This window comes from Nannospalax galili, unplaced genomic scaffold (genome assembly GCF_000622305.1).
Source record: "Nannospalax galili isolate Female #2095 unplaced genomic scaffold, S.galili_v1.0 scaffold332, whole genome shotgun sequence".
Taxonomy (NCBI): domain Eukaryota; kingdom Metazoa; phylum Chordata; class Mammalia; order Rodentia; family Spalacidae; genus Nannospalax; species Nannospalax galili.
In genome coordinates, this window is record NW_008333794.1 from 1,162,571 (window position 1) to 1,190,412 (window position 27,842).

The 27,842-nt window shown below is 45.3% G+C and overlaps 1 protein-coding gene across 2 annotated transcripts in view; it reads right to left on the reverse strand.

Annotated features, from left to right (window-relative positions):
* Eefsec (eukaryotic elongation factor, selenocysteine-tRNA specific) overlaps window positions 1–25,462 on the reverse strand; it is a 225,863-nt gene extending 200,401 nt beyond the window's left edge. Inside the window, exon 1 of one of the 2 annotated variants that reach the window (XM_008828555.2) lies at window positions 25,135–25,462. In XM_008828555.2, the coding sequence (XP_008826777.1) occupies window positions 25,135–25,408 (274 nt within the window). In that variant the 5' untranslated portion in view covers window positions 25,409–25,462. The remainder of the gene's footprint in view (window positions 1–25,134) is intronic. The other variant, XM_029561324.1, reaches the window with a different exon arrangement.
* Window positions 25,463–27,842: the final 2,380 nt, after the last annotated feature.

Below are 27,842 nucleotides of genomic sequence, written 5' to 3' on the forward strand. Positions count from 1 at the left end.
ATAAATAAATACCCTGAGAGGTACTTAGGTATTTAATATGCTCTAAAAGCCTGGAATAAATAAGTATATATATATATATGAAATACATATATTAGAATATTATTCAGACTTAAAAGGGGGGGGATTCTGACACATGCTACAACATGGATGAATTTGAAGACATTATGAAAAATAAAATAATCCAGTCTTGTCCTAATTTGCTTTCTAGTGCTGTGATAAAACACTGACCACTAACTTGGGGAGAAAAGGGTTTATTTGGCTTACAGGTTATAGTTCCTCATCAAAGGAAGCCAATGCAGGGGATAAGCAGGAACTTGGAGGTAGGAACTGAAGCAGAGACCACAAAGGTCCACTGCTTCCTGGCTGGCTCACCCTGACTTACTCAGCTATCTTTCTTAAATAGCCCAGGCCCACCTACCTAGAGATGGCACCACCCATAGTGGGTTGGGCCCTCCCACATCAATTAGAAATCAAGAAAATGCCTTACAGACATAGCCACAGACTGATCTGATAGAAGAAATCCCTCAGCTGAGGTTCCCTCTTCCCAGGTGACTCTAATTTGTGTCAAATTGACAAAAACTAACTATGACAAATAACAAAAGGACAAATACTGTGTGATTACATTCATATGTGGTCCCTAGTGTAGTCAGGTTCATAGAACAGTGGGTGCCAGGGACTGGGGGAGGAGGAATGAGAAGTTAGTGCTTACTGGGGACAGAGTTTCAGCTTGGAAAGATGGAAAAGTTTGAACAATGAATGGTAGTGATGGCTACATGACACGATGAATATACTAATGTGAGGGATCATGTAAAAATGATTTTAAAATGGCGGGCGGCCAGCAAGATTCCTCAGTGGATAAAGACACTGCTGTCCAAGCCTGGTGACTGGAGTTTGATCCATGATACCCACACAAAGGTAGAAGGAGAGAAGTGACTCCACAAAGGTATCCTCTGACCTTCACAAGTCACACACACACACACACACACACACACACACACACACACATCAGGTACACTCATAATTTTAATTTAAAAAATTATTTAAAAGGAAATTTTATGCTGTGTATATATTATACCACATTTTTTAACTTTGAAGGAAATACAAGAATACACAGAAGCAGCAGGTGGAGTGAGACACCAGTGCTCTGTTGTGATGCCTTTCCACTGATCTCTTAGCATCTCTTGTGGACACTGCAGAGTGGTCCAGAGCTGGAGGCAGCTGTGTGCATGCTGCTGCTCCCATGGCAGGCTCCAGCATCCTCTCAACAATACAGATACAACTTCATCACCATGTAAGCCCCAGAATACACTTCTGCCAACCCCACTTGAGGAAATGCCCCACAATCACTTCTCAAATGAGAAGAAGGAAGTGACTTCATCCTAGGCTGTCTGACAAACATGTGAGGAACTCAAGTCTCTAGTAGTCTAGGGATGAACCAAATGAATAAAATCCAGGAACAGCACACCAAGATGCACCATCCAGTATGAAGAACTGGTGCTGGAGTAACACAGACAGCATCGCTCTTCCAGGTCTATAGATGTAGAAACCAGCAGACATCAGGGACCATCTTCCAGATGATGTTTCTTTTTCCTTTTGCTCCGTCCTTTCTTAGGGTGCTGGGAATAGAACTCAGGGTGTTGTACAAATGAGCCCAGTTCCTGGTCAGGTTTCTAATCAAAACAAGAAGCAATACTCCAATTGCCCCCTGCCCCCCATGGGAAGAAACAATGCTCTCTGGTGTGAAAATGCAGACAGTGGCTTAAGATTCACTGACTGCATAATCCAGGGGATACAGAATCCTCTGGCCTGTACTGTCAGCTCTGGCTGAACAGAGGCCAGCATCTCCTAGTGGTCAGGATTATGGGCTCTAGGGCCAACAACTTGGGGCAAATGTTTACATTACCACCCACAGATGAGGACTCTGAGCAGGGATCTGACATTTCAGATTTCGAGTCACATGCCAATTAGAAGGCAGAAGAACTATGTCTGACTTATTAGGAGTTCTGAGGAGCAGATGAGAAAGGCAGTTCAGGGGATATGGTCAGAACTGGTAAAAATATAGCTCAGAAAAGTCAGCTTTGAAAACTAGCAAGTGCATTTACCTTGCCTTTCCCACTCCCAACAGTTGGTATTGTGAGCTCCCTGCTTTCTCAGGCTCAGCCTATAAAGCTCAGGAGTTACATCATCTGCCCAATGCTCAAGATGGCTCGGCTTGTGACATGGAATGACTAGAATTCACATCCAGGTCAATGGGATTCCAATAAAGAACAGATTATATTGCATACAAAGAGGGTACACTGAAGCCAGGCACAGTGCCATGTACCTACATTGCCTGTCCTCAGGAGGCTGAAGCAGGAAGTTTGTTTGAGCCCAGAATTCATGGCTAACAGGTTAGTGGAGCTCTGTGTGCGGACTCGGGATTTGCACACACAGTGCAAAAGGAGTGACCAGCACGGCCAGAAGCAGCACATGACAGCACAGGTTGTCTTCAGGGTGGAAAGCACTATCACAGGCACCAAATGATGCTGCTACACACTAAGATGACCATCATCTCTAAAGTCATGAAAACTGTGTACAAAACACCTGTGGCAAGGCAGAATATGGAGCCTGGGGCATTGAGACACGAAACCAGACTTTCTCCTCATAGCCTTTAGTATCGCAGAATTTTCTACCTCCTACATCATTAATAAAAAAAAAACATTTTGAAAGAAAATCTTGGATGGCTCTCCTTTCTACTACAGAGTTTGGGATATTTATCTATCAGAGTCCCCTTTTCTCCATTTGTTTACAAGACAGAAACACAACTCTCCTCCCAGAGTTTGTGGTGACGTTAACAGGCTCTCAGCCACAGCGCTTTGGTGGCCGCTGCCATCCACAGCTCAATCTGGGTACCTCTTCCCAGGAAGGAAAGCAAAGTGCTCATCTGCTTGCGTTCTCTTTCTTATTCCTTGGGCATTTCTGAATAGAAGATTCTAGGACTAAGTGTGCTGAGGCCTCTGTCTGGCCCCCACCTCCGCTGTGGGTTCTCCAAGAGACCCTTCAAAGGAAAGACACTTCAAAACTCCTTATCACAATCTGCGCTGGCCACTGCCAAGTTTTCCTTCCATTTTATATCAAGGCTTCTTGCTTTGGTTTTGTTTTGTTTTGGTTCTCTCTCCTAAATCAGGATGGATGTCGGTGGTCTCCCTTGAGAACTAAGGGCCATGGCTGGAAACACAAAAAGCACTCAGAATGCCCACTGCTTGCCAGGCACATGTGATCTGCTTAGAAGAATGTCGGCATAGGCTGTGGGTCATGATGGGAGGACAGAAAACAAACAGACAAACTCAAAAAGCTCTCCACATGCAGAAAAGGATCTGGGAATGGGAACAATGAAAGTTATTCTCCCAAGTCTTTCACCCTCCATCTGAAGTAGAGAGGCGGCTGCACTGGATGGAAAAGGCACGACCCCACAGGAAACTCTGGAAGCCCTTTACCAGGGAGCTAGCCATACACCCACTCACACCCAAGCTGTGTCCCTGTGTCACCTGCCAAAGGACAAGGTCATTTGGCCATGCATCCTAGGGCCATGTCCTAAAGTAGCCCTGGAGCAGCCAAGGCTTTAAGTTTCTTACCAGACAATCAGGTCTCAACCAAAAGGTAGCTGCCACACAGAAATCCCCAAATTCATGAAATTAAACAAATGGTCTAAGCAAAGCTTCCAGAAGGGAAGGGTCTCCGCTGACTCCTTCCCATGTAATTTCTGGCTGAATCTGGCACTCTGAGGTAGCTACTCTCAAATAAACAGAAACAAATGGCTGCACTACTCCAGGTTCTCCACTCCAGGTTTTCATTTTTAAGTAACATCTTATTTTCAAAGGCTCAGTGTTCCTGTCTTCTGGAGCCAAGCAATAATTCCTAGGCTGCAGTAGTGCTGCCTGGTCTGGGGTCTTGCACTCAACTAAAGGCAGAGGAAGCTGTATCTCCACAGTGTTGTGCATAGGGAAAGTCTTGCTTTCCCCAGTCTAAGACAAGGAAACGGTATGAAGCAGCCCTTCTCCCTAGACTGTAGCAGAGTCAGCCACCGTGTACAAAGTAGACTGTCACACAGAAAAACACATGTCATACCTCAAATACTGCCAGGTGGAAAAAGCAGGTGGGAGCATTCTGGCTGTGCAAGAGAGGGGGTTATGAGCTATCAGAGACATAGCTGGTCACCAGCCACATCATTTGGGCCAGGAACTCTTGGCAGCAATTTGGACAGAGCACATCTAGATTTACAAGGCACATGAAGATTTAACCACATATTACAGTCCTTTTTAGTTTGTTGTTTTTATAAATTTATTATTTATTTATTTAATTTATTTAGTGTGTGTGTGCGCACGCGCACCTGCCATGGCATCCATGTGGAGGTTGGAAGAGAGTTTGCAGGAGTCAGTTCTCTCCTTATGCCATGTGGGTCCTAGTGATCGAACTCAGTACTCAGGTTTGGCGGAGCTAGCTCCTCCATGGCTCAGTTTGTCTTTTTAAGTGCTCAGTCTGACTACACCTGTTTTGATGTTTTGATCAGTTCAGTGAATGTTTTTGTACAACAGCAGAAAAAAAAAAGTTAATTTTTCACCCAATCTATGTGAACTTAAAAAGGGAAAATAAAAACCCTGGCATTGGGTCTTCTCTGTGCTAAGCATCATACAAACATCATATCAAAGGTACTTTGTCTCTAACATACTTCCTCCCTCTCTATGCTTTCCTGGCTAAAATCTGGCACTCTGAGGTAGTTACTCTCAACTATGAATCTCAAGCAATAGGTTTTTAATCTACCTGCAAAAAAGTGTGAATCTCTGGGAAGATTCCCTTCGCACTGATAAGACAGTAATCTCCCACCATGCTGACTCAAGCATGCTTGCATATTAATTGCTTTAGACCCCACTCCCACCCCTGCTGAACTGGCTAAACTGAGGGCCAAATTCGATAACCCAGCAGCCTCCCACTCAATGCCTCACCAAGATAACTTTGCATGTTTAATTTAAAAGTACCGATCGCTTTTAAGTAAAATGCTAACGCAAGCCTGAGCCACAGCCGGCCAAGTCTGACACAAACTGCCAGTTGGAAGGCTGAGACTGAGCAAGCTCTGACAAGAAGGAAAACAGCTTGCCATCTCTCTTCCAAATGGCATCTGTTCCCCTGAATCAAACTTTTAAAACATGCCCCTTTAGGTTAATTTTCCCTGATACAGAGGCAGTGAGATCTAGCCATAGATACTCAAATATTATCTACTCCAATTGTATCTTATTAGCAAGAAACACATAGCCCTCTAGCCAGTGTGAATGCCTGCGCTATTCTAGCTCAACTGACCCAAGGCATTTTTTCCTTTCTCTTTTGCAACTGTGTTCCATGTTTGACCCCTCAAATTTATTTTAAGTAGTTTTGCAAACAGCTTCCTCCTGCCCTTCCTCCCCCATGCAAGCAGCAGCTCACGTTTCTGCACACAGAACATTTTTTGTCCACCTTGGGAAGGAGAAGCAGCTTCAGTACAATCTGAATCAGAAATAGGTCCCATTCATCCCAGAGATTAAAACAGTACCAAGAGCCAACTTTTATTTCAAAAGAAGAAATCAGAATTAAAGCTGCGATTCCCAACCTGTCTAGCATGTAAAAGCATCTCGCTCCCCAGGTTCCCAAAGAAAATGCCTAGAATGTATGTCCTTTAATCCCAGCACTAGGGAGGCAGAGGCAGGTGGATCTCTGTGAGCTCAAGGACAGCCTGGTCTACATAGTGAGTTCCAGGACAGCTGGCGCTACAGGGAGACCCTGTCTCAAAAAGACCAAAAAAAAAAAAAAAGCCTAAAGACATTTATGTGAAACTTCAGCTTCCTCGTTTAGTTGCACACACATGCTAATCACCACAACCAAATATTTGAGCGACTCTCTTCAGACCAAATATTCAAAGCCTGTTTCATACTATTAACAATAACTACAATGACAAACCAACATCCATAGTAACAACAGGGATTTGGAGTATAACAGCAAAGTACAGCAAGCAGGGAGAGGTAGCTTTGGGTCTGTGGTAGAGGAACAAGGTTTTGACAGTACAGGAAAAGAACAGTACATCCATTTGAACTCATTTAGGGTTTTAAAGATTCACTGTGAATTTCTGAACTGATGAACAGCACGTTCAATAGGAAAACCCTGGATTTTATGTACTTCTACCAGTTTGCTTGATCCACAAAGAACCTACCTCTGGAAGCTTCATTTAGAAACTTCATAAGCTTGGGGCTAAACACACAGCAGAAAACTTGGCCGCTGTAAGTAAACTACTTCCAGTTTCACTTTGAGTGCTGGGAATTTTTTTCTTGAGAAAAGGCATTTAAATGTTTCGCTGTAGGGACATAAGATGATTTGTATAATTCAAGTCTACCAAAAAGAGACAGTGCTTTAAGACAATTAAAAAGATGTGGCTCTGAAACAATAAAATCTTTGTGGAAATTACCCAGTGCATGAGTTTGCACTGCATAACTGGATTCTGAGTGGTTTCACTTGGTGACCTTGCATTTCGCTCAGTTTCTCCTGTGTGCATGCAGTGTAAACAGGCTAACAGTCTGCACTGTCAATTCCTCCCTGCTGTGACATCTCCAGTCAACCTCAGAAGTGCCTCTTGCTCATTCTTGTCTTCTCCACTTCACTCATGGCTCTGCAAATCAATTTTCCTGTTTATTAAAAAACAAAGCAACTTGAGCCTATCCTCTAAAATAAATAAACAAAATAAACCTCTCTGATTGTAAAGAATTTGGAACAATGTTTCTCTGAGTTTAAGCAAGCAGAGTGGCAAGATCCAAGAGGAAAGTGTGTGGGAGGTTCTTTAGAATCTGATTAACTGATAGGCATTCCCTGCCATCCCTACAAAGTTCCTTACCATCCTCATTTTCAAATAACTTCACAGACATGCAAATGAGGGGAACTGAAAGTCATCAAGGCCTTAAAAAAACATAAAAGTTTTTCCTTTATTGATAGTTTTTGATGAATTTGCTTGGGAATAAGTCATCAAATCAACAGCAAATTCGGAGGAGGGAGGTGTTTCCCTAATTGAACCAGCTAAAACTTCCCCTGTACCAGACTTACACAAATTGCCCTAAGCTTAGGAACTTATATAATAAGGTTTTTGGTTTGTTTGGTTTTGTTTTTTTTTGTTTTTTTTTTTTGTTTTGTTTTGTTTTTTTTTGTAACCCTGGTTTTAAAATAAAAAAATCAACAAAAAGAGAGATTTCCAAACTTTGGTCATATACATTCATTTATAAGCTTTCCACAGATTGACTCAATGGTCCAGTGCACTCATTCAAACTGCAAAAAAAAAAAAAAAACCCTTACATTTTGGAGAACGATTCCACATATAGTGTGATGGGCAGCCTTGTGAGAGAGACAAGAACCCTGTCGTAGCAGTGCAAGACACAGCAGAAGCTGCAACTGTGCTCATTAAGAGCTTATCATGTCCCAGATTTCTCTTTTTCACACCAGGAAGCTGAGACCCAAAGAAGTTAAGTAATGGTGCTCAGATCTCACATGACCAGCCAGGATGTAAATTCCATTTCTCAGGCTCCTGTTTGCCTTTATGTTGCTTTATACTTTTCAGTCGTTGGGATTTTTTTTTTTCCTTTAAACATATTTTTTTTTTTTAAGTTCAGTTCCTTTCATCACACATTTCAGGTATGTTTGCATTTACCAGTGACCAGCACATATCAGCTTCTAAACACAACACAGCCCAAGGCCCTCTGAAGACTGGTCTCCTCCAAGACAGAGCATGCCACTTTCTCACATACCACCCACCCACCCTGCCACACTCATGACTTCCAGTGTTCATTCAATTTCTCCTCAAGCAGAGACAAAAGCCATGTTTTATGCACAGTATCAGTCACTGTTCATCTAGCATGCCTTCCCCACCAAACACAAAGGTAGAGAGATCTCTAAAAATGACTTATTTTTATATGTGGTTTGATGAGAATTAAAAATATTAAATTAGAGGCTGGAGAGATGGCTCAGCGGTTAAGAACATTGGTTGTTCTTGCAGAAGACCCGGGTTTGAATCCCAGCACCCACATGGCAGCTAACAACTGTCCTAACTCCAGTTCCAGGGGATCCAACAGCCTCTTCTGTACTCTGCGGCATTGCACAACACGGGTGCACTTACCTACACACAGGCAATACACACATACACATAAAATAAAAATAAAATATTTTTAATAAAAATGTTAAATTAAATCCATTATAAATTTACTGAGTGTTTTATAGGTTCCAACACTTAGGTAAGCACTATAGACAGCTTAGCTCATGGGATTCCACACACAAAAAATTCTGCAAGGTTATTCTGCCCATGTCAAGATAAGAAACTGTGACTGAGAGTCCAGCTCTGTCCACTGCTCTTAAATAAGCACAGTAAGGCACCCCAAGCCCCAGTCAGGGCAGGACAGGGCACAGACCCAGGCCAGTGTCAAGGCTGCACTGGGTGTCCCATCAGGAGCTCTCAACTGACAGTCTCTTTCCCTCCTTCTGAAGAAAGATCTGGCAAGCTTCCCCCCTGCAATAGGCATTCCCCCAAATAGAGCCATGTCTTTTCCTTCGGGCTTTCCAGAGCCTACACGTGTTGGTACTGGCAGAGCTCACATACCTGGGACTCATTAAGTGGCAAGCAATGCTGAATTTGATCAACTCTTCCAAAGAACCCCACCTGGCCCAGGACCCCAAGCCTGCTTTACTCAGAGGCAGGTCCACACTGATCCACCCATACCCAGCCTCCCCCAAAGCTCACCTTCCCACTGCCCTGTCTGTTCCAGAAGAACTAGGAGGGTACACTCTAAACGCTACATGCAGCATTCTGCACAAGCCAAACCTGTACAGGATGAGCACCTGGCACCCTCAGAAAGCCACAGACATACTGGAGAGGAGACCAAAGAGTACACGTACACACACACACACACACACACACACACACACACACACACACACACACACACAAGAACAAATTCCTAGGATCAGAGTCTCTCCAAAACATGAGACTGAGTCCCCCTGGGACTGGCTTACAGAAAAGGAGGTCGCTGTAGGACCAGTATGAAGAAGAGAAGAAAGGGAACATGGGGGAGGTACAGGAGGAGACCAGGTGAAGAAGAGGGGAGAAGAGAAGGAAGCAAAAGAAAAAGAAAAAGATAAAGGATGGTGATGACTATACAGGAGAGAGGTCAGCTTTGTCCTGTATCCTGCTGAACAATCAAGGAAAACAATAAATGTATTTTTTCCTCCTCTTTTTTGCTTCAGAAAAATTAAGAATTTCGTTTTCTTCTTTAAAACATTGCTCTTACATAATTTTCAGCTCTTTCCTGCTAACTGCAATGCTGAGGAAAAAGGAAGTCTGATTGGCCCAAGGACCTCGGACGTAGATACATCCTGTTGACAAATCCTGCAGTGCCCCAGGCTCCGAGCACAGGGAGAAGGAGAGTTGTTTCTATTTACTGCATCCCAGGTATTACTTTAACAGACACCCTGGGGTACGGATTGTTATAGGATCTCTCTCTCTCTCTCTCTCTCTCTCTCTCTCTCTCTCTCTAACAAAAAGAAGGTACTTCAGCATACAGGCCTGCATGATGTACCTCTCAGCTCTAGAAGCCTCTAGAGTAGATGTGAATCTCCCTGCATACTCCACAACAGCTATTCATTAGGCAGACAGGCAAAGTTTATAGAGCTGGGGCAAATGCAAAAGCCTTAACTGACCTCAAGATAAGAACAGAACACTAAAAACGGATACTCTTCAAAATTGCACATTACGTTTGCCCACCAAGACAAAGGAGAGGGCCACCTACAAACAGGACTTTTCTAAGCATTACATGCCTTATTGTGTGAGACATAGACACTATACTCATGGGTCTGCCCCAACCCAGAGAAGTAGGTACTTAAACGTCATGGCAGCCAGAGAGCCAGGCAGAGCCCCAAGAGACAGAAGAGAGGCCTAAGAGCAGAAGCCAGAATGAGCACTCAGTAGGGATGGCACAAACGGTTTTCCTAACCTAGTCACAGAGCCAAGTCCCAATGGTTCCTCTCACTAGCTGTGAGAGTCTGCAGAAAATTTTGGGGCTGGGGAGACCAATGGTGGAATGTGGTAATGTGGCAAACCAGGCCCTCTGGGATATGGTTATAGTATACACGTGGTTACACTCCCCTCCCTGCCAGCTTCATTTGGGAACACGATTCTCAGAAGTACGTCCTCCATTTTCAATGCTCTTCAGTGTTGGTAACTATTGATAATTATCCATGCAAAAGCAAAGCAGTCAGGTGTGTTTTAAAATGTGGATCATAAGCCAAGAAGACGACGCACTAGAAAGGCCAGGGTGGCTATGCAGGAGTGTTTTTGCATAGGAACCAACAGGAAGAAGGAAAATAAACATTGGTCTTCACCTGCAGTGCTTGTAGGGGAGCTCTTATAAAAAGGGGGGGAACTGCAGGGTGTGGTGGTGCACGCCTTTAGTCCCAGCACTCAGGAGGCAGAGACAGGCAGAGCTCTGTGAGTTCAAAGCCAGCCTGGTCTACATAGTGAGTTCCAGGCCAGCTGGGGCTACAGGGAGACCCTGTCTCAAAAAAAAACAAAAAAAAGGGGGGGGGGGGCTTCAGAAGGGTTGTTCAAACTGCATTTGACAGACAGCACCAGGAACATCTCACAGAACTCACTCTCTCTGCCACCACACCTCTCTGTTACATCTGCATGCTACTTGTCTCAGGGATTCCTGTTCAATTTTGCTCCATTATGAGCTGATGGTGACCTAGCAGACACAAAGCAGTCAAGAGCCTAAATGGAAATTACTATACAGAACATCAGTCCTGCTCCCAGTGCCAGCCCTGCTATGGGAGCAAAGAAGAAAAACCAACTTTTCATTCCTTATAAATGAGGCTCTTTTGGAAATTGAGGAGTCTAACATTTTTCAAAAATTCTGATCCTGGAAAAATGTTTCTTGAGCCTCTTGAAAGTCTGCTGCTTGAAAATCTTTCTTTCCTACCCAGACCCATCTAAGAGAAGCCAGGAAGGTCACAAGGAAGCAAGTGAGGGAGCCATGACTCTGCACTCAGTATTGTCAAACTCACATTCATATTAGATGCCATGGAGCAACTAAAGACCTTGGGGACATCACACATACTAAACTACCCTGCCGCATATGTGGCATCTATCTTACAGACACACTCCCTTTGGAAGATTTATGTTGTGATTACAAAAGATTAGAAAAAGACATCTGATTTCATACAGGCTTAGCCTGGAACTGCTCTTCTCCTCGATGGCTATCAGAGGATCGAAGCGGTGGACAGCCCCTCCCATCTAGGTCTCATTGTGCTTTGCCGGTGATGCTCAGGGAGGCTAGCAATGGACATGCTCAATGTATCAAGTAAATTAGCAATCTAGAAAGAACTGGTTTGTCTCCAGTTAGGTATCAGCGTCTGTGTCTCTATGCTTCTATTCAATAGCTCCCACACCTCCACATGCTCACATTGGTTATAATCACTCCCCACAACCCCTTCCCTGCCCTGTGCCATGAGCTTTATGGATATGCTCCTGATGCAGTCACCCTGTGCAAGACAACCACATGCATCTGGATGCACAGGCAGCTCAGAGGGGCCATGTGGGGTTCCCATGGGGATGTCAAGACAAGTGAGGGCTACTCCAATGCATGGGCTCCCTCTGCTTCCCCAAGCTGCTCCATCACCTCCAGCCATGTCATCAGTGTGCAGGGCCTAGCCACACTGTTGTTTGCAGTGAAACTCTATTGGATACCAATATCCCAGAGACACCTAAGATCAAGAGGTCCAGGCTGGCCAGGTGTGGTGGCACACACATTTGATCCCAGCACTTGGGAGGAGATCCCAGCAGATGGATCTCTGTGTGTTCCAGGCCAGCTGGGGCTACAGGGAGACCCTGTCTCAAAAAGACAAAAAAAAAAAAAAAAAAAAAAAAAAGAAAAAAGAGATCCAGCGCCCAGTTCTGTAGCAGCTAAAACCTGATAGGGCAGGAGCTGTACTGTGCCTTTCTGGCCTCAAAGTGTCTGCAGAAAAGTACTGTGGGAGAACTGAAAATGGGCAAATCCTTATACAAAGGCAGGAAAGGCCAATCTTGGAGATGATTATTATATCTTGGAGACTATGCCCCCGGGATACAGGGAAACCACCATGAAGAAATGAAAGCTGAATAATGGGTGGATGACTGAAGTCTATACCTTCAAAACACTTTAAAAGTTAAGTCACAACAAAAGAAAAAAAAACTAAAAGAAGGGAAAAAAGGTTAAGTCAGATCATCTTTACATTGATGTGAAAGGGAGAGAAAATACTTGACTCCTTACTCTAAACGACTCCTTACTCTAAACAAAAATATTTCCATCTGATTTTTAATTAGAAAGCAGTTGTTTTGCTTCTGAAATACTTTGTAACCTCTGTCACCATAGGTACAGGCCTTGCAAACCATATTTTCATTGATTAAAAAAATGAAAAATAAACACTGAAAAAATATTTTCTTTTTAAGAAAAAAAAAAGGATAGCATACAGTAATTGTTTGAGGGGTCAGATAAAAGCATATATGAGAAGTCACCATGGCTGTGGTTTACAGTTTATTTTGTCTTGAACACGTCCGAGGTCATTCTAACTATGCTGACCTGTGAACAAGCACATGATCGCCATCTGAGACTATAAGCAAACACTGCCCTCTTGTGCACTGAACGGCTCCAATAGACACAGGGTGAGCATGCCCACCTCCCAATGGATGGCTTACACAGTAGAGCTGGATCTCCCAGCCTGGGGACTTGATAGGAAGAGGATGACACACATCTGTTACTGGAGAGCTTGCTGCATGTCCCCAGATTGCCTTCTAAGACAGATTTCTAGATATAAGCTGAAGAAATCAGACCAAATAACTGACTTTTATCTTTCCTAGAAAATATTCATGCCTCGAAAAGAAGCTTTTGGTTGCCATGGGAACTTTTCTTATATACTTTTTAAAACTTTTAGAAATGATTGATGAACCTACAATAACAAGTACCACTTCCTTTTACCCAAGAAATCTGTAAGAAAAAAAAGATTCCATTTGATTACAGAAGGAGAAAAGCAGACAAGGGCCCCTCAGGTTGATGATACTTTGGCACAATTAATAGGCCCTTTCTGGGGACAGAAGACCAAATTCTTAAGAGATGTTCTGAGGAAAGGACGCAGGGGATCTAGCACAGTGGTTCAATTTCCCCACACTGCAACAACAACAAAAAAAAGGATTTAAGTACAAAACACCTAAATCTGAAGCCAGGTAACATGCTGAGCAGGAAGCTCCAGGGAAGTCCTGGGCTTCTCTAAAATGAGTTTACAGTTCTGAATAGCAAATCATCAGAATGTCAACACCCACTCTTCTATCTCATGGGCACACCAAGGAGACCAAACCATAGCAACCTCAATTCTCCTGAAAAAATAAAATCTGCTTCACCCCCACCCTGCCCATTACCTTGTACCTGAGGCACCCCACAGAAGGGGTGGAGGGAAATATGGGAGGACAAGCAAAGAAAGGAGTGTGGCCAGGGGTCAGTGGTGGGCCAGGTTCCAGTCACATCTGCTTACCAGCTCTTACTAGATGCCTCACTTGACCCCTCTGCTGTCCATTCAGGAATGCTTCCTTCCCTCCACATGGCCTAACCCAAAATGCCAGTGCACCAATGTCTACTGGTCAAACAGAGGGGTACAGTAGTGAAACTGGCTAACTCACAACATGCCTGGATTGCCTGCCAACCCTATTTCTTCCTCAGTCCATTGCTCTACTACAGGAAGGAGATGCTATAGTACCAAAAATAGACAGGACTAAGGACAGACAAAGGTCAGTAGGAACAGCCTAGTGAGGCCATACAACTCTGGAGGACTAGTGTGTGCATGCACCTCTGTTCCTGGATCACAACATGCCATTGCTTATTTTCTAGCAAAACCAAGACAGACAGTGCAAGTGTACATGTCTGTCCAAAGATACTTTTGACTCCATGCCACCCATTCTGCCCCTTTCAGACAAGCCCAAGCTGCTCTCCTCAGGGCCCTTGCAGGTGCTGCCTCTCTAGCATGCAACTCCCACCTCCAAGTCACCAGTGGCTGGCCCCAATCTTTCTCCAGATTTTGCCTTCAACCTTACTGTCTCAGGAAGGCCTTCCTGGGGTCCACACTCAAGTAGATCTCCCAGAGCCAACCGTCTTGTACTGTCCTTCATAGCACTAATCACAACTTATAATTCTGCATGTTTTTTGTATTTTTGGCTTCCTAACATCTGCGTCTGGAAAACTGGGCCATTTCTGCAGCAGCCACTAGGCTGCTGCAAAGTGTGACATACAACAAGAAAGGGCCAGTCTCAAATCACTGCACACTCATGAGACCATCCCCAAAGCCCAAGAGGGCCTGTGACAGCAACATGACAGTCGCATCATAAGAAAACAAAATAAGAAACTAAGTGTAAACTGGCTAGCTGGTGGAAGTGAGGGAAAAGCAGGATGGGACAAACATCAGGAAGTCTAGGGCACAGACAGGGCAAAACAGCACCAGAGCTTTATTACTCCCAGCCTTGTGGAACCTTCTCGCTGAATCCAGGAAGTTTCTTAGCATGTGGTCTTTTGTAGTGGTCAGTGGGACCCTAAGTTCACCTCCAATTTCCCAGGTTCCCAAAAACCTGATCATCCAGGAATTCTGAATTCAGCAGGCTTGCCTATCAGAACCAGTTACCACTTTGGTCATGATGTCAGATAGGACATTGCAGAGCTGAGGTTGCCCACTGGACAGTGAGAGGCCTCTCTCTCCTGCACTTCTACATGCTGCTTGCAGAACAATCACCAGCATCAGTCACAGGCTTGCATTATGCTCATTTCCCCATCCCTGAGCTCTGGGGCAAGTTTAAAAGTCCCCCTCCTGACTCAGAATCAGGTCTGAATTAATACCCTTCCTCAAAAGAACGCCAGTAGCAAAGTGAAAACAGACACACTAGACAATGCCCTTTGAAAGCCCCAGCAGGGACGGCGGGTGACAATGCAGCCCATGGCTCCAAGAGAACCTTAAGGTTAAAGGTTCACAAAGGCAGAAGAATTACCAAAGTACAAGTTTGTTCAAATTTGCTCCCGCAGATTTAAACAACCAGGGTCAAGCTGAAGACTGCCGACAAAAACCTGAGTGACAGCACAGCCTTTCTGAACCACACAGAGAAAGGAAAATACCCGGCCTGGAAGGGATCTATGTTATAGCTTTTAAAATGTTCTTGAAAGGGTCACCCCTACTAACTCAAAATCAGCCTGCCAAAGGATGTTTGAATACTGCTTCTCTAAAACAACAGGGCCACGGGGCCCTCACTGTGTGAGGTGAGCCACATTGAGGTCGCCGTGTTCCCGGCATTAGGGTGCTGACCCTCTGTGGGCCGTGAAATTAACCATCAGCATGGCAGAAATCTGCTACGAGTTAAACTACTTTGCTACGCAAAGTGGCCTGAAAATGAAATGTGAGGATTGAATTTCCACTGAAAGATTAACTTGTCTAACCTCAAGGCAGGCTTCCTCCACTGTTGAACCCTGGTCAGTTCCTTAAAGTACCACAGGAGTGGGGCTGCTTGGTGAAGGCAGTGGGAAATGACCTCTTCATCCATCCATCCATCCATCCAGTCAATCCGTCTTGAGTATATATACGCATGCGTCAAATATTCAACCTGTGCCAGGCCCTGTCCTGGGCCCTTTAAGACAAAGTTGAACAACAGGCCCTAGCATTCAAAGGGTTCAGTGGAGAAAATAGTCGAGTAATAGAAAATGAGTAAGATGGGAGAAATAAGCTCTTAAGAGCATATACAATGCTACAAGCCCTCAAATGCAATCCAGCTTCGGAGGGAGGCAATGAGGCTTCCAAGAAGTATACATGTCATCAGAAGGCACATGGTCTGTCTGACAGAGGTGTTTAGGCAGTCCTGGAGGGAGCACAAACACAATCTATCAGGAAGGGCCCCGTCAGTCATGATGAGGTGTTTGAGCTCTCTTCCAATAGAGGGCAAATGAAGACATAAGCAGGTAAGTGTGACATAACTAGAAGGAGTTCCTACCTGCAGAGTAGAGGACCATGTAAAAGGAGACTGTAAACTCAACCAATCAGGAGCTAGAGGAAGCCTGTCCCAAAGCAGCAGCTGCACCAATGGAACCACAGGAGGAACAAGGACAGGAAGTGATTCCTATAAGGGTAGGGAGGAGGACAGACTGAGGCTCATTTTCCAGACCATGTCTCAGGAACTGGGGGTAGGGGTTATTAGCACTAAGAAGGCAAGAAAGGTGAGACGGGGCTTGGCAGGTGGCAGTCTGAGTGGAGAGTGAATCTAAAATACTGGGGAAGGCAGGGAGCCCCAAACCACACTTCCCAGGAAAATGACAACTCCTGCAACCAAACCACACACAGGGAACAGCATCAATCCTGATCTACAGTAGAGCTACAGAACCCAGCCACTCCTCAGTCCACCCAGCACTACACCGCCAAAGCAGCAACTAAATGCTAGCCACACTGATGCTTTAAAGTCAGTTAAAATTTACATTTCAGTGCCCCAGCAGCACTAGCCACAAGGCAAATGCTCAAATGAACACCCAAGGCTCACAGCTACCCTGCTGGACCACATAGCCAGAACATTTCCTATCTGACACAAAGTTCTGTTGGAAATGCTGAGGTTCTTCACAGCAGGGTGTCAGGCTCTGCAGTATGGGGCACTGGCAGTGGGGAGTCTGTACTGGCCTCCCTTCCCAGACAGTCTGTGGTCTACTGGTCTTAGGTGTCAGACAGAAGTGCTAGAGATGGAGCCTTCTTTCTTAGGTCAGCCTTCCTCCTTAGAGATAAGCTCTGCAAATCCTTGAACTCACCCTAAGCCAACATCCTAGAACAGGGAAATGCCTGAGTGCAAATATACAGGGTCTCTGGCACTCATGGCAAAAGGTCCCAGGATTCACTTAGAAATGACCACAGTGGAGTGACTGTCTTCATGTGCCACAATGCAATGCAAATGGGCAGCCTGAGCTCTAATCCCAAGGTCAGATGGCCCAGGGCAGCAGCCATCAACCAACCTTCCCTGAGCTTTAAACCTACAGTCAAGGACCAGGCAAGGCAAGTTCCTCTGGCCGCAAAGACCAATGCTAATACATTTTGAGCATTAATTTTAAAAGAAAAAAGTCAAGTTTATCTTTAGGTAACACCTGTGTGTGTCACCAAATAAATATCCCCAGGAAGTAGGTTAGGGACAAAGAAAACCATTTTAGTCTTCCTTAAGGCCCCAAGACAAGAGAGGCATCATCACAACACAGCAATAGGGAAAGAGGGAAAGTCAACTCCTTTCAACAGCAAAAGTTGGTTTTTCGCCTGGCAAGAGGATCACCCAAATCAGTTAAGTCCTCCCTCTAACCAATGAGGCCATTTCAAAGCAGCAGGGGCCTAACTGCATAGCACAAGAAAATGAAAGACTCAATTAACAAGCAAAATTCAAATAATGTAGGAAGAATGGTGACAGAAACGTCTATTTATGACAATTTGACTAGCGTGCTCCTCAGAAGCCTCAGTTTTCTCCTGATATAGGCATGGGCTGAGACATGTCTGTAGTCCTGGGTAAATCACAGCTTGGGGAATCGGGCTGGCAAAAGCCTGGGGCAGCACTCACCAGCTGAGACCTGCAACAAGCTACTTCTCACCAGTGTGCAGCTAGCTGTTCAGTGTGGAAGGAAATACCTCCCTCAGAGATGGGCTTTCCGAATGCAAACATCAGAGGTCTAAAACAGTGTCCAACAGACAGCACACATCCTCCAAGTCTACAACACACCCAACCCCACTTGGCAGTCCATAGCAGTGCCCTAGCATCCATATCCTCTTGCAGTACAACCTGCCTACTTGCCTTCCTGCTTGAGGTTGGATGGGGAATAAGATGCCTGACCCTGAATCTATGTGACATGAGCCCTTTCTCAGACTCCACCAAAAGGTTTCCTGGTTAAAATATATCCCTTCCTAGAAGGGTATGTCTGGCTTCTGAGCCCTGTCCCAGTCAACTTGTGGCCACTGGGACTGATACTTCCTCCTCCATGAATGTCACACTCTAGTCCTGCCTTACCTGTCTGTGTACTCTGGGTTCTCCAGTTGGAATGTTCCCCAACTTCTCCACTGGCAAGATCTCAACCATCCTGCAAATTTTCAACAAGACCTCCCCTCCTCCCAGAAGCCTCCCAGCCAGGACTTGCCTAGCACGCCCACCCAGTCTTACCTCCTCACACTTCCCCTGATCTCACACTCCTAGACTTCAGTGAGGCTGCTCCTTGTGACCATTCTACCTGGAAATCTCCAGATCATCTGTCCAGGCTTAGCACTGCCCCCACCCTGGGGGGTAAGGCTTTCCTGCCCAGGCTACACACATCTCTGTGTTCCTCCTGATCAAGACCCTTACAACCCCGCATCTCAACTGACCACCCTACTCCCTCCTGCCTCACCTGACCACAAGCTCCTTGAAGACATGCATGGCATGTACCTGCCTTCATATCCACAACACTGCCTAATAGGTGCAGACCCTTAGTGAGTGGATTAAAACACCAAGTCATGGCTGGGTGTGGTGCCACATTCCTTTAATCCTAGGACTTGGAAGACAGGCAGGCAGATCTTTGAGTTCTAGGCCAGCCTGGTCTATCTAGTGAGTTCCAGGCTAGCTGGGGCTACAGGGAGACCCTATCTCAAAAAACAAAAACAAAGAAACAAGAAACCACCAAGTCATCAACTAGGTGATCCTCTCCTATCAGACAGGCTACCAGAAGTCCTTAGAACAGAGGCTGCCAGCCAGATGTCTCCATGGGTGAGGCATAGCACAGAAAGCAGCACCCTGAATAAATGTAGTTTATTTTTTAAAAGAGTTGAAGTATAGTTCCATGCTACAATGCGGATTAACTTTAAAAACATACCGTAAACTGGGTTCACTAGTAATCCCAGCATTTAGGAGGCAGAGGCTGTAGGATTATAAATTCAAGGCCAGTGTAAGACCCTTTCTCAAACCAGATACAAAAGATCACATACTCCATAATTTCATTTATATCAAAAGTCCAGATAGGCAAATCTATAGAGATGAAGGAAGCTGGTGGCTGCCCAGGTACCCAGGGGATGACTGTGAGCAAGTATAGTGTTTGTTCATGAAGAACAGCTATGCAACTCTACGAGGCACACTGAAAAGTACTGAGAATACACTTAGTGAACTGTATAGTTTCTCAGTTGTATCTCAATTAAACTGCTTTTAAAAAAAAAAAAAAAAAAAAAAACACTGAGAACATTCTCTGTGCAGGCCAGGCTGACCTTAGAGCTACAAAAGATGCAGGTATCTTTCCTGCCCCATGGTGCTTCCAGACTCACAGATGAGGAGCCAGCCACACAGCATTGTGTGTTCCTACCAACACCAGAAGATGATGTATCACCCAAGTTCAGCCTGGCTCCCTGACCACCATAAGGCTGTCTTGGAAATGCCACCCTTCCTTGAGCTGGGGCCTCTAGGGTGGCTGAGCACCAGAGCTTCAGACACCATGCACTGTACATGCTACCAAGGCCTTTACTAGGAAGAGGGAGCATAGAGCTCTGGGCAAGTGAGGCTCAGTCCCAGCCTGGCTGAGGTCCTACCAACAAAAGAATGACCAAGAAGGGAACTGGTCCCAGGGCTTAATTCATAGGTTATTTCCTGGGATGTCTGCCCAAATCTTATCCCAATCTGAATGGAGTGGTTCTGAAGAAAAACCCATGAGACATGCTGATAGAAAACAAAGGAGATGCTCAGTGAAAAGTTTAAAAGCAATTAATTTTAAGTGATTACAGCTTTACCAAAAGCTGTGGCTACGATTTCCTTCTGACTTTGATTATAACCTTCCAGTGAAATATTTGCCTCAAGAAGGCAAAGTCTTTGCATTATTTTCTATTCCTAGCATGACTACAAAAATATTCTTTGATTTAACATTTGATATGTTTTGTTCTCAAGGGCAAGCCCCATGAGAAGAAAAATGTACCCCAACGGAATGAAATATGACTACCTGCTTCCATTTTTCTTTCCTGTTGGTTCCTGCTCAATATTCTGCATTAATTTAAACTCAAGGCTGTGTCTGATGTGCTGTTCCCACACTGTCACCCAAACCAAAGCAAAGTCACCCACTGTCCAGAGCTGAAAGTGATGCAGATGGAGCTCAACCTGAGTCTCCTGGAGACAGTTAAAGGCACTGCAGCTTCGAAAGAGATCAAGTGGGGTCAGAGAGTGATAAGGTGTCAGGCACAACAGAAGCACTTGTTTCAATAACAGCACACTACTGGAAGCAGATTTCCTACTGGAAACTCTGAAGCAAGTGAAGGCAACTCATGTCAGCCTAGCATCACCCGATGGTAGACGCTGTTGTAGAAGCTGTACCAGACAGCATAATCTTCCAGTCACATGTACACCTTTTAGTGCTAAAAATAATGCGTAGCCCCCCGCTGGGTGGGCATAAAATAGAGAACTAAGGCCAAGCAGATGCAATATGCCAAAGACTGGGTTGAAGGAAGCATTTTGCCTCCTTTAAATAATTCACACTGTCATAGACTAAACATGTAATTACAACAGTTTAATGTCATGGATTCTTTTTTTTTATAAAATATTTTATTTATTATTATTATTTTTTTGGTCTTTTTGAGACAAGGTCTCCCTGTAGCCCCAGCTGTCCTAGAACTCACTATGTAGACCAGGCTGGCCTTGAACTCACAGAGATCCACCTGCCTCTGCCTCCCAAGTGCTAGGACTAAAGGCGTGTACCACCACACCAGGCTTATTTATTATTTTTATGTTATATATGTATTGCCTGCATGTAGGTAAGTGCACCTGTGTTGTGCAATGCCCCCAGTGGGCAGAAGAGGCTGTCGGATCCCCTGGAACTGGAGTTATAGACAGTTGTTAGCTGCCATGTGGGTGCTGGGATTCAAACCCCAGGTCTTCTGTAAGAACAATCAGTGTTCTTAACCACTGAGCCATCTTTCCAGCCCACGTCATGGATTCTTACACAGACTCTTACAAAACGATTAAGGGCAAAGAAAATCAAAAGTGGTTTTTAATTTTTTTTTTAATTGGCATTAGAATAACACCCAGTGCCCCCTGGCTGCCAAGGCCTTTGTCCAAGCCCCTCTTTCCTTGGTTTCAAGCTTATACCAAGCAGCATTCTGACCACATGTGCAGATGCCTAAAGGCCATCATGGACTACATAGGGGTAACTTTAAAAAAATCCAGCTGAATTGCAGAGGCTGAGGCAGGAAGAGTAACACATGATCTCAAAAAAAAAACAAAAAAAACAAAAAAAAAAAAAAACAGCTGGTTGATGATACACAGTCATTGGCATACATGTACCCCATTCCATTCATGAGTACAAATGGAGGGGGGCTGTCAGACAGAATAGAGGGACAAAATGGGATAGGCCTAGAAAAGCAAACCAAAGGGCTAAGAGCTCTTACCCTTTGGGCACCAGAAGCACAGAAAAGCAAAAGACAATGTAGTTTAAGCTTTACAAAGCTATTCTTTCCAGGATAAGAGACAAACACCTCGTAGGCTCCAAGTGCAGTGGCCTGGGTCAGACATAAAAGCTCTTGTCTGTTCCTAGCAGGGAGGGCCCAGAGAAGGCCCAAGCTATATAGGAACTGGCCCTCATACAGTGGGTATAGGATGTGGGAGGGCCAGGAGATAAGTCAGTAGAGGCAGAAGGTTGTTCATTAACAACAAGAACAAAAGACCCGGAGACAAAACGCTGTTAATCCTCACAGTCACCAGAAGACTATAAATTGCTAAGCCAAGATACTAGCATTTTTCAGCCCTCCTCTTTCTGGCTGGAGTTAGATTGAGGATGAGTCTTAAGTCCCTCATCCCAACCCAAGTCTTTAAAACATACATTGTTTAATCTTTTTGAAGTTCTAACCCTGAAAGATTTATACTCTAAAATGGATTTGAGAAAAATATCATCCTGAAACACTACTCCGGGGGCTGCAGTGGACGGGCACACTTTTCATTTGCACTGAGAAAGTCAGACAAGGACTATGGAGGCCCATGGACCTGGTTCAAACCTGGTTAACAGTAATTGTGTCCTGGTCCTCTCTGAGACACATTTTTTTCATCTATAAAATGGGAACATCACCTTTACTCCCCAGGGCTGCTGTGAAAGCTAAGAAAACAATAACAAAACACACAGTGCACAGACTAGAAGGACAGCACCAAATAACTGATAAATGCAATCATCACCTCTGATGCAGGGCACCCCATTTTGGAGGAATAATAAGATTAGAGAGCTGGCTTTAAGAGACTGCAATTTAAAGAATTCATCATGGACTCACTACAATTTCCCTCTCCAGAGGACTACACATTCCATGGGGGGTCTGAACCATTCAGTGAGCCAGGCATTAGAATTACAGTGGAGTCACCCAAGGATCCCAGGAACAGGTGAGACACCAAACACCACCCTCATTGTTCATGGAGTCCCTGCCTACATCTTCCTACCCACAGCTCAGCTGGTCATGTCATACACCTAGGCAACAGCCCTCCAAAGGGCTCCCATCCCAGTTTCTTAGGAGAAATCATCATCAAGGGTCACCTTCTAGGATTTGGCCCTGCTGATCTTTCACTTTCATGTTCACAGACATAGACAACAGTACCATAAGCCACAGTGACGTCCTGCTACATACCCATACTTACAGTTACTTCTGATCCTAAACTAACAAACCAGCCTCATCAGGTGGTTCCCTGCCCAAGCTGGGACCATTTAAATGTTTGGGATGGAGATGCAAAAAGTCTCAAGACACGAGAAGTGAGAAGAGCCATAGCAGCAGACAAGAAGAACACAAATTCTCTTCTACGTTTTATAGTCTCAATCAAGGACTTGCCAAATACTTTGGGGCATGACAGTTTGATCATATATGCCATGGTAGTGCTGAAACCTTTTGTCATACAAAGACCTTCTGTATGTACACATCAGAAGAGGTGACAAGCATTCAGGGACCTGGGTGGCATTAAAATTCCCCACCATGGAAAAGGAGGCAGGCAGACTCTGTTCTACTAATAAGTTGTCTTTCTGAATCCCAACTTCCTTGAAGGCCAAATGGTAAGCAACAATGCTTCTTGCAAAGTTTGTCCAAAAGCAAAAATATTTGAGAAAAACCAAGCCAGAGAGTAGCTGTGTGGCTACCATTATCTACCAGTGATGGAAGATCCAGAATTAGGTTCAATGAACACACAGCTAACAAGGAAGAAAGCTAAGCTATGGAGTCAAGATCTTCATGACTCCAAAAGTATGTCTGTCCTTCCACCCTGGCCTACATTACAGAGGTTCCTCTACTTACAATTAGGCCACATTCAATACAGTTATCAAAGATCTGAAATATTAAGTAAAAAATGCACTAAATCCATGGAACCTATGAACCTCACGTCTTAGCAATCAGTATCTAGTACACAGCTCTTTGCCCTCTAGACCTCAGAGGGATGACTGGGAGCAGATTCTGTATTTGCCAGGAAAGACTTAATTTGACTGTTATTTTTTCTTTGTAGAAAAATAACAGAGCCTCCTGCAGGAGTACCTTGGGTACTCCACCACTGAGCTACACTCCAGTACCATCAATCTCCAACTTAGACTAGCTTAGAGGGCATGTCCTAAAATGTATTTGACTATGATCAGGCAGAATTAGCTGGAGAAAAAAAACTGTGTACCTAAACAGTCTTCCAAGAGTGAATCATGGACGGATTAGACTTTGGAAGACTGACCCTGGGCAGGTGAGTCTCCATTTCCACCTCAGTCAAACAGGGAAATTGTCTCAGACTGCCCTCCAGCATAAAGATAAGGCAACAAAGATCAAAGCACTTAACTAATCACTATAGTTGGGACCTGGAATGCCCGGGGAATAATGAAGCCATCCACCCAACATACATGAGGGCATGTGTTTGCAGGCTTACAGAATACTGGTGGAAAGAACCACAAGGAAATGGGGCACTAGGGCTGCAGCAAGTAGGTACAGCCATACATTTTTCCTATTGGGTGTTTAAAAAACAAGTTTTAGAGTCTTGTCTCTAGACTTAAGCGTAGTTAAATAAATCTGAAAAAAGGAATCCAAAAAGACATCGGAATGGTTTCACATGGACAGATGGGAAGGATCCAGAGTCGAGAGGAGTGGTTATGTATTATTATCTGTATACAGTCATTAAAAACTAATACAGGGGTACAAATTCTAGCAACATATTTTAGCAGAAAGTTCATGCCTGAAAATACATATGCCTCTTGCCCTAGTCAGGGTTCAGTTCTAGCTTACCCTACAGTTAACACTAGTATACACCAAATCCTTCTGTTCTAGAATATTCATCAAAGCATGGGTAGTGAAAACTGGAAAAGACACAAAGGTCCATCATTATTGGTGGTGGCCCATGCCTTTAATCTCAGCACCCTGGAGGCTGAGGCAGGCAGATCTCTGTGAGATCAAGGCCAGCCTAGTCTACATAGTGAGTTCCAGGCCAATTGGGGCTACGGGGAGACCCTCTCAAAAAATTTATTTAGTTAAGAAAATGTTACTGCAAAAGAACTTTGTGTGAGCTTTAAAAACGATGAAGCTTTATGTACAGAGACAGTGCAGTCTCTGGACAGTGCTGAAGTCCTGTATAAAGAGACCAAAGCTGGAGAGAGACCCGGTGATAGAGCACTTGCCTATGAGATAGGCAAGTATGAGATAGGCTGTAGGTTCAACTTCTAGTTGAACAACCGGAGAAGAAACATGGACTCTTCATATATGCAGATACGCTTGCATTTATGTGTTTTTCTGAAATCATACACAGGACACTGGGGTAGTGTTTGGGAACAAGAATCGGGAGACCAAAGTACAGGTGAGTGGTGACTTTTTTGACTTTTACGTAAACCCTTTCTGCAGCGCTTGAGTTTCCTTAGTTTGTTTTTCTAGGAAAGCACCTCGCTGCGCTGATGGGAGCGGCGTCTGGTCTGCCGGCTGTGAGTTGGAGCCCCAAGCCTCCGGGATGGTTGCCAGGCCCGCGGAGTGGACGGCCCCTTCCCCGCCGCCATTCCGCGAGCTCGGACGCCGAGCCCGGCTCCCGCCCCGGCCCGCGCTCACCGCCGATGATGGTCCGGATGAGGGAGGCGTGCCCGGGACAGTCGACCAGCGTGACCTGCAGCAGCCAGTCGCCAGTCCCAGGCTCGCCCCCCGGCAGCGGCACGACGAAACACGAGAAGCCTAGGTCGAGGGTGATGCCGCGCTCCCGGCTCTGCGGCTGCTTGTCAAAGGCAGCAGTGGACGCCGTGGTGCTCAGGGCGCGTGCCAGCGCTGTCTTCCCGCTGTCTATGTGGCCTAGCACACCCACATTCACGTTCACCCGCCGCCCCGCCATGCCGCCGCAGCCTCGCACACCGCCGCCTGAGCGCCGACCCGGCGGTCCGCCCGCTAAGCCGCCCCCACCCCGCAACCCGCGCCGCGCGCGCGCCCGTTCCGGCCCAGAACCTTCCGTCCTTGGGCGTCCGCAGTACCGCGGAGTGCGCACTGGGCGCGACCGACCGATGGGAGCCAGGCTGGCTAACCCCTGACTGCTCACACCTGGCTGCCCGCCTCCTAAGTCTCACTGAGATGGGATTGGGAGTTCCTCCTTGCATCATCCTTCCATCTATACATACGCCTCATCCATTGATCAATGCACCCATCCATGCATCCATCCACGCGTTCACCCATCCATCCATCTATACACCTCACCCATCCATCCATCCATCCATCCATCCATCCTTCCTTCCATTCCGTAAGGCTTTATTAAGTGCCGACAGTGTACACTGCCCTGGGATGCTGTGCCAACATTATCTGCATTGGGGAAGGAGAAATGAGGCAAAACTTAAGACTAGTGACTGAGCCAGACCATCTGGAGAGGATAGAGATGGGAAAGAGGAAGGCCAGCTGCCTCCTAAGGCTCAGATTAGACCTCAGGGGCAGTCACCAGAGATCCAGTGCTGGCCCAGAGCTGCCCATGGGAAACCTGGGAGTAATGTGAGAAGGGAGAGGACCTAGATGATTCAGAAATGTTCACCCTGGAGTCTAAGCCTGGCTTTGAGGGGCTACAACTTAACTGTGTATAGAAATGGTGAATGTTCTGTTTGCCTCTGATACTCTCTCCAGGTTCTGAAAGGTGCCTAGAGCTTGGGGAAGATATGGTTGATCTGGCAAGCAGGAAACACCAAGAAGAGAAGGCATCTGGAGCGTCACACCAGAGGGATAGGGACTGAAGCACTGGGGAATGCACAGGACAACCTGTGTGAAGAGGGAAATGCTTCTGGTCCCAAGTATATGAAATGAGGTAACCACACCTGGTGGCACATGCCTGTAACCCCAGCACCCAAGAGGCAGAAGCAGGAAGATTGAGAATTCAGGGCCAACTTGAGCCTCCTGTCAACCTTGTCTCAATAAACCAAAGGCTAGGGATGTCACTCTCTGGCAGAATGCTCTCCTAATATGCACAGAGAGGCCTGAACTCCATCCCCAACACTGAGAAAAAGAAAAAAAAAATGTGTTTTAAAGCTTTATTGTAGTATTGTCCTCAGACTTAATAGTGAACTTCATGTGTTGACTTTTTAAATATTGAATCAACCTTGGGACAACTCTGGGTCTCAGGAGATATACTTTCTGACTAGAAGATACAGTAGAACAGAAAGGGAGAGGCGCAGTACTGAATCATCCGGCATTTATAAAGGGAAGGGAGTGCAGATGTCACGTGAAAATGAACCATGGGTATGAACTCCGGTATGTCATATGTGTGCTGGAGTGGTGGTGGTGGGGGTGATGCTACTTCTCTCACTTACTTTAGATGTGCCAGGAATGGGGCTAGAGAGATGACTCAAAGGTTAAGAGCACTGGCTGCACTTCCAGAAGACCTGGGTTTGTTTCCCAGCACCCACATGGTGGCTGAAAACTGTAACTCCAATGCCAGGGAATCCAACATTCTCTTCTGGCTTCCATGAGCATTGATAATATTGGTGCACTTATATACATGCAGGTAGAACACTCATACATATAAAATAAAAATAAAACAAAATATAGTTTAATGTACCAGAAACACTTAGGTCAAGTTGGGTGTAGTTGCCTGCACCTGTGGTCTTGGAACCTTGGAAGCTGGGACAGGAGGATGACTTTGAACCTAAGAGTTCAAAGCCAGCCTGAACAAAATAGTGAGACCCCCATCTCAAAACAAAATGAACCACCAATCAGTAACATGGGCTGAAGTTGGAGCTTATAATAAAGTGCTTGCCTAGACAGAGGGATGGCTAGATGGATATGTGTGTGCATGCGTGCATGCATGAGGGGGGGAAGAGAGAGAGAGAGAGACAGAGACAGAGAGAGAGAGAGAGAGAGAGAGAGATAGAGATGTGTGTGTGTGTGTGCACGTGTGTGGGGGGGAAGAGAGAGAGAGAGAGAGAGAGAGAGAGAGAGAGAGAGAGAGAGAGAGAGAGAGAGAGAGAGAGAGAGAGAGAGAGAGAGGTAAAGTGCAGTAAAACAGAATTGGTAAAATTCGTGCTGGGCATATGATGCTCCTGATAGGTAATCTTGTCAACTTGATGGAATTTGGAATTACCTAGGAGACACACCTGTTCCTATGTCTGTGAGAGTGTTTTGAAAAAGGTTTAACAATGGGCAGCCTCATCCAATGGGGTCCTGCACCTAAAAAGGAGACAGTGAATGGGGTAATAGCATTCATATCTCTCTGCTTCCTGACTGTGACACATGTGAGCACTGTAACCAGCTGCTCACCTTCATCTTGCCATGTTCTCCCCACCATGATGCACCAT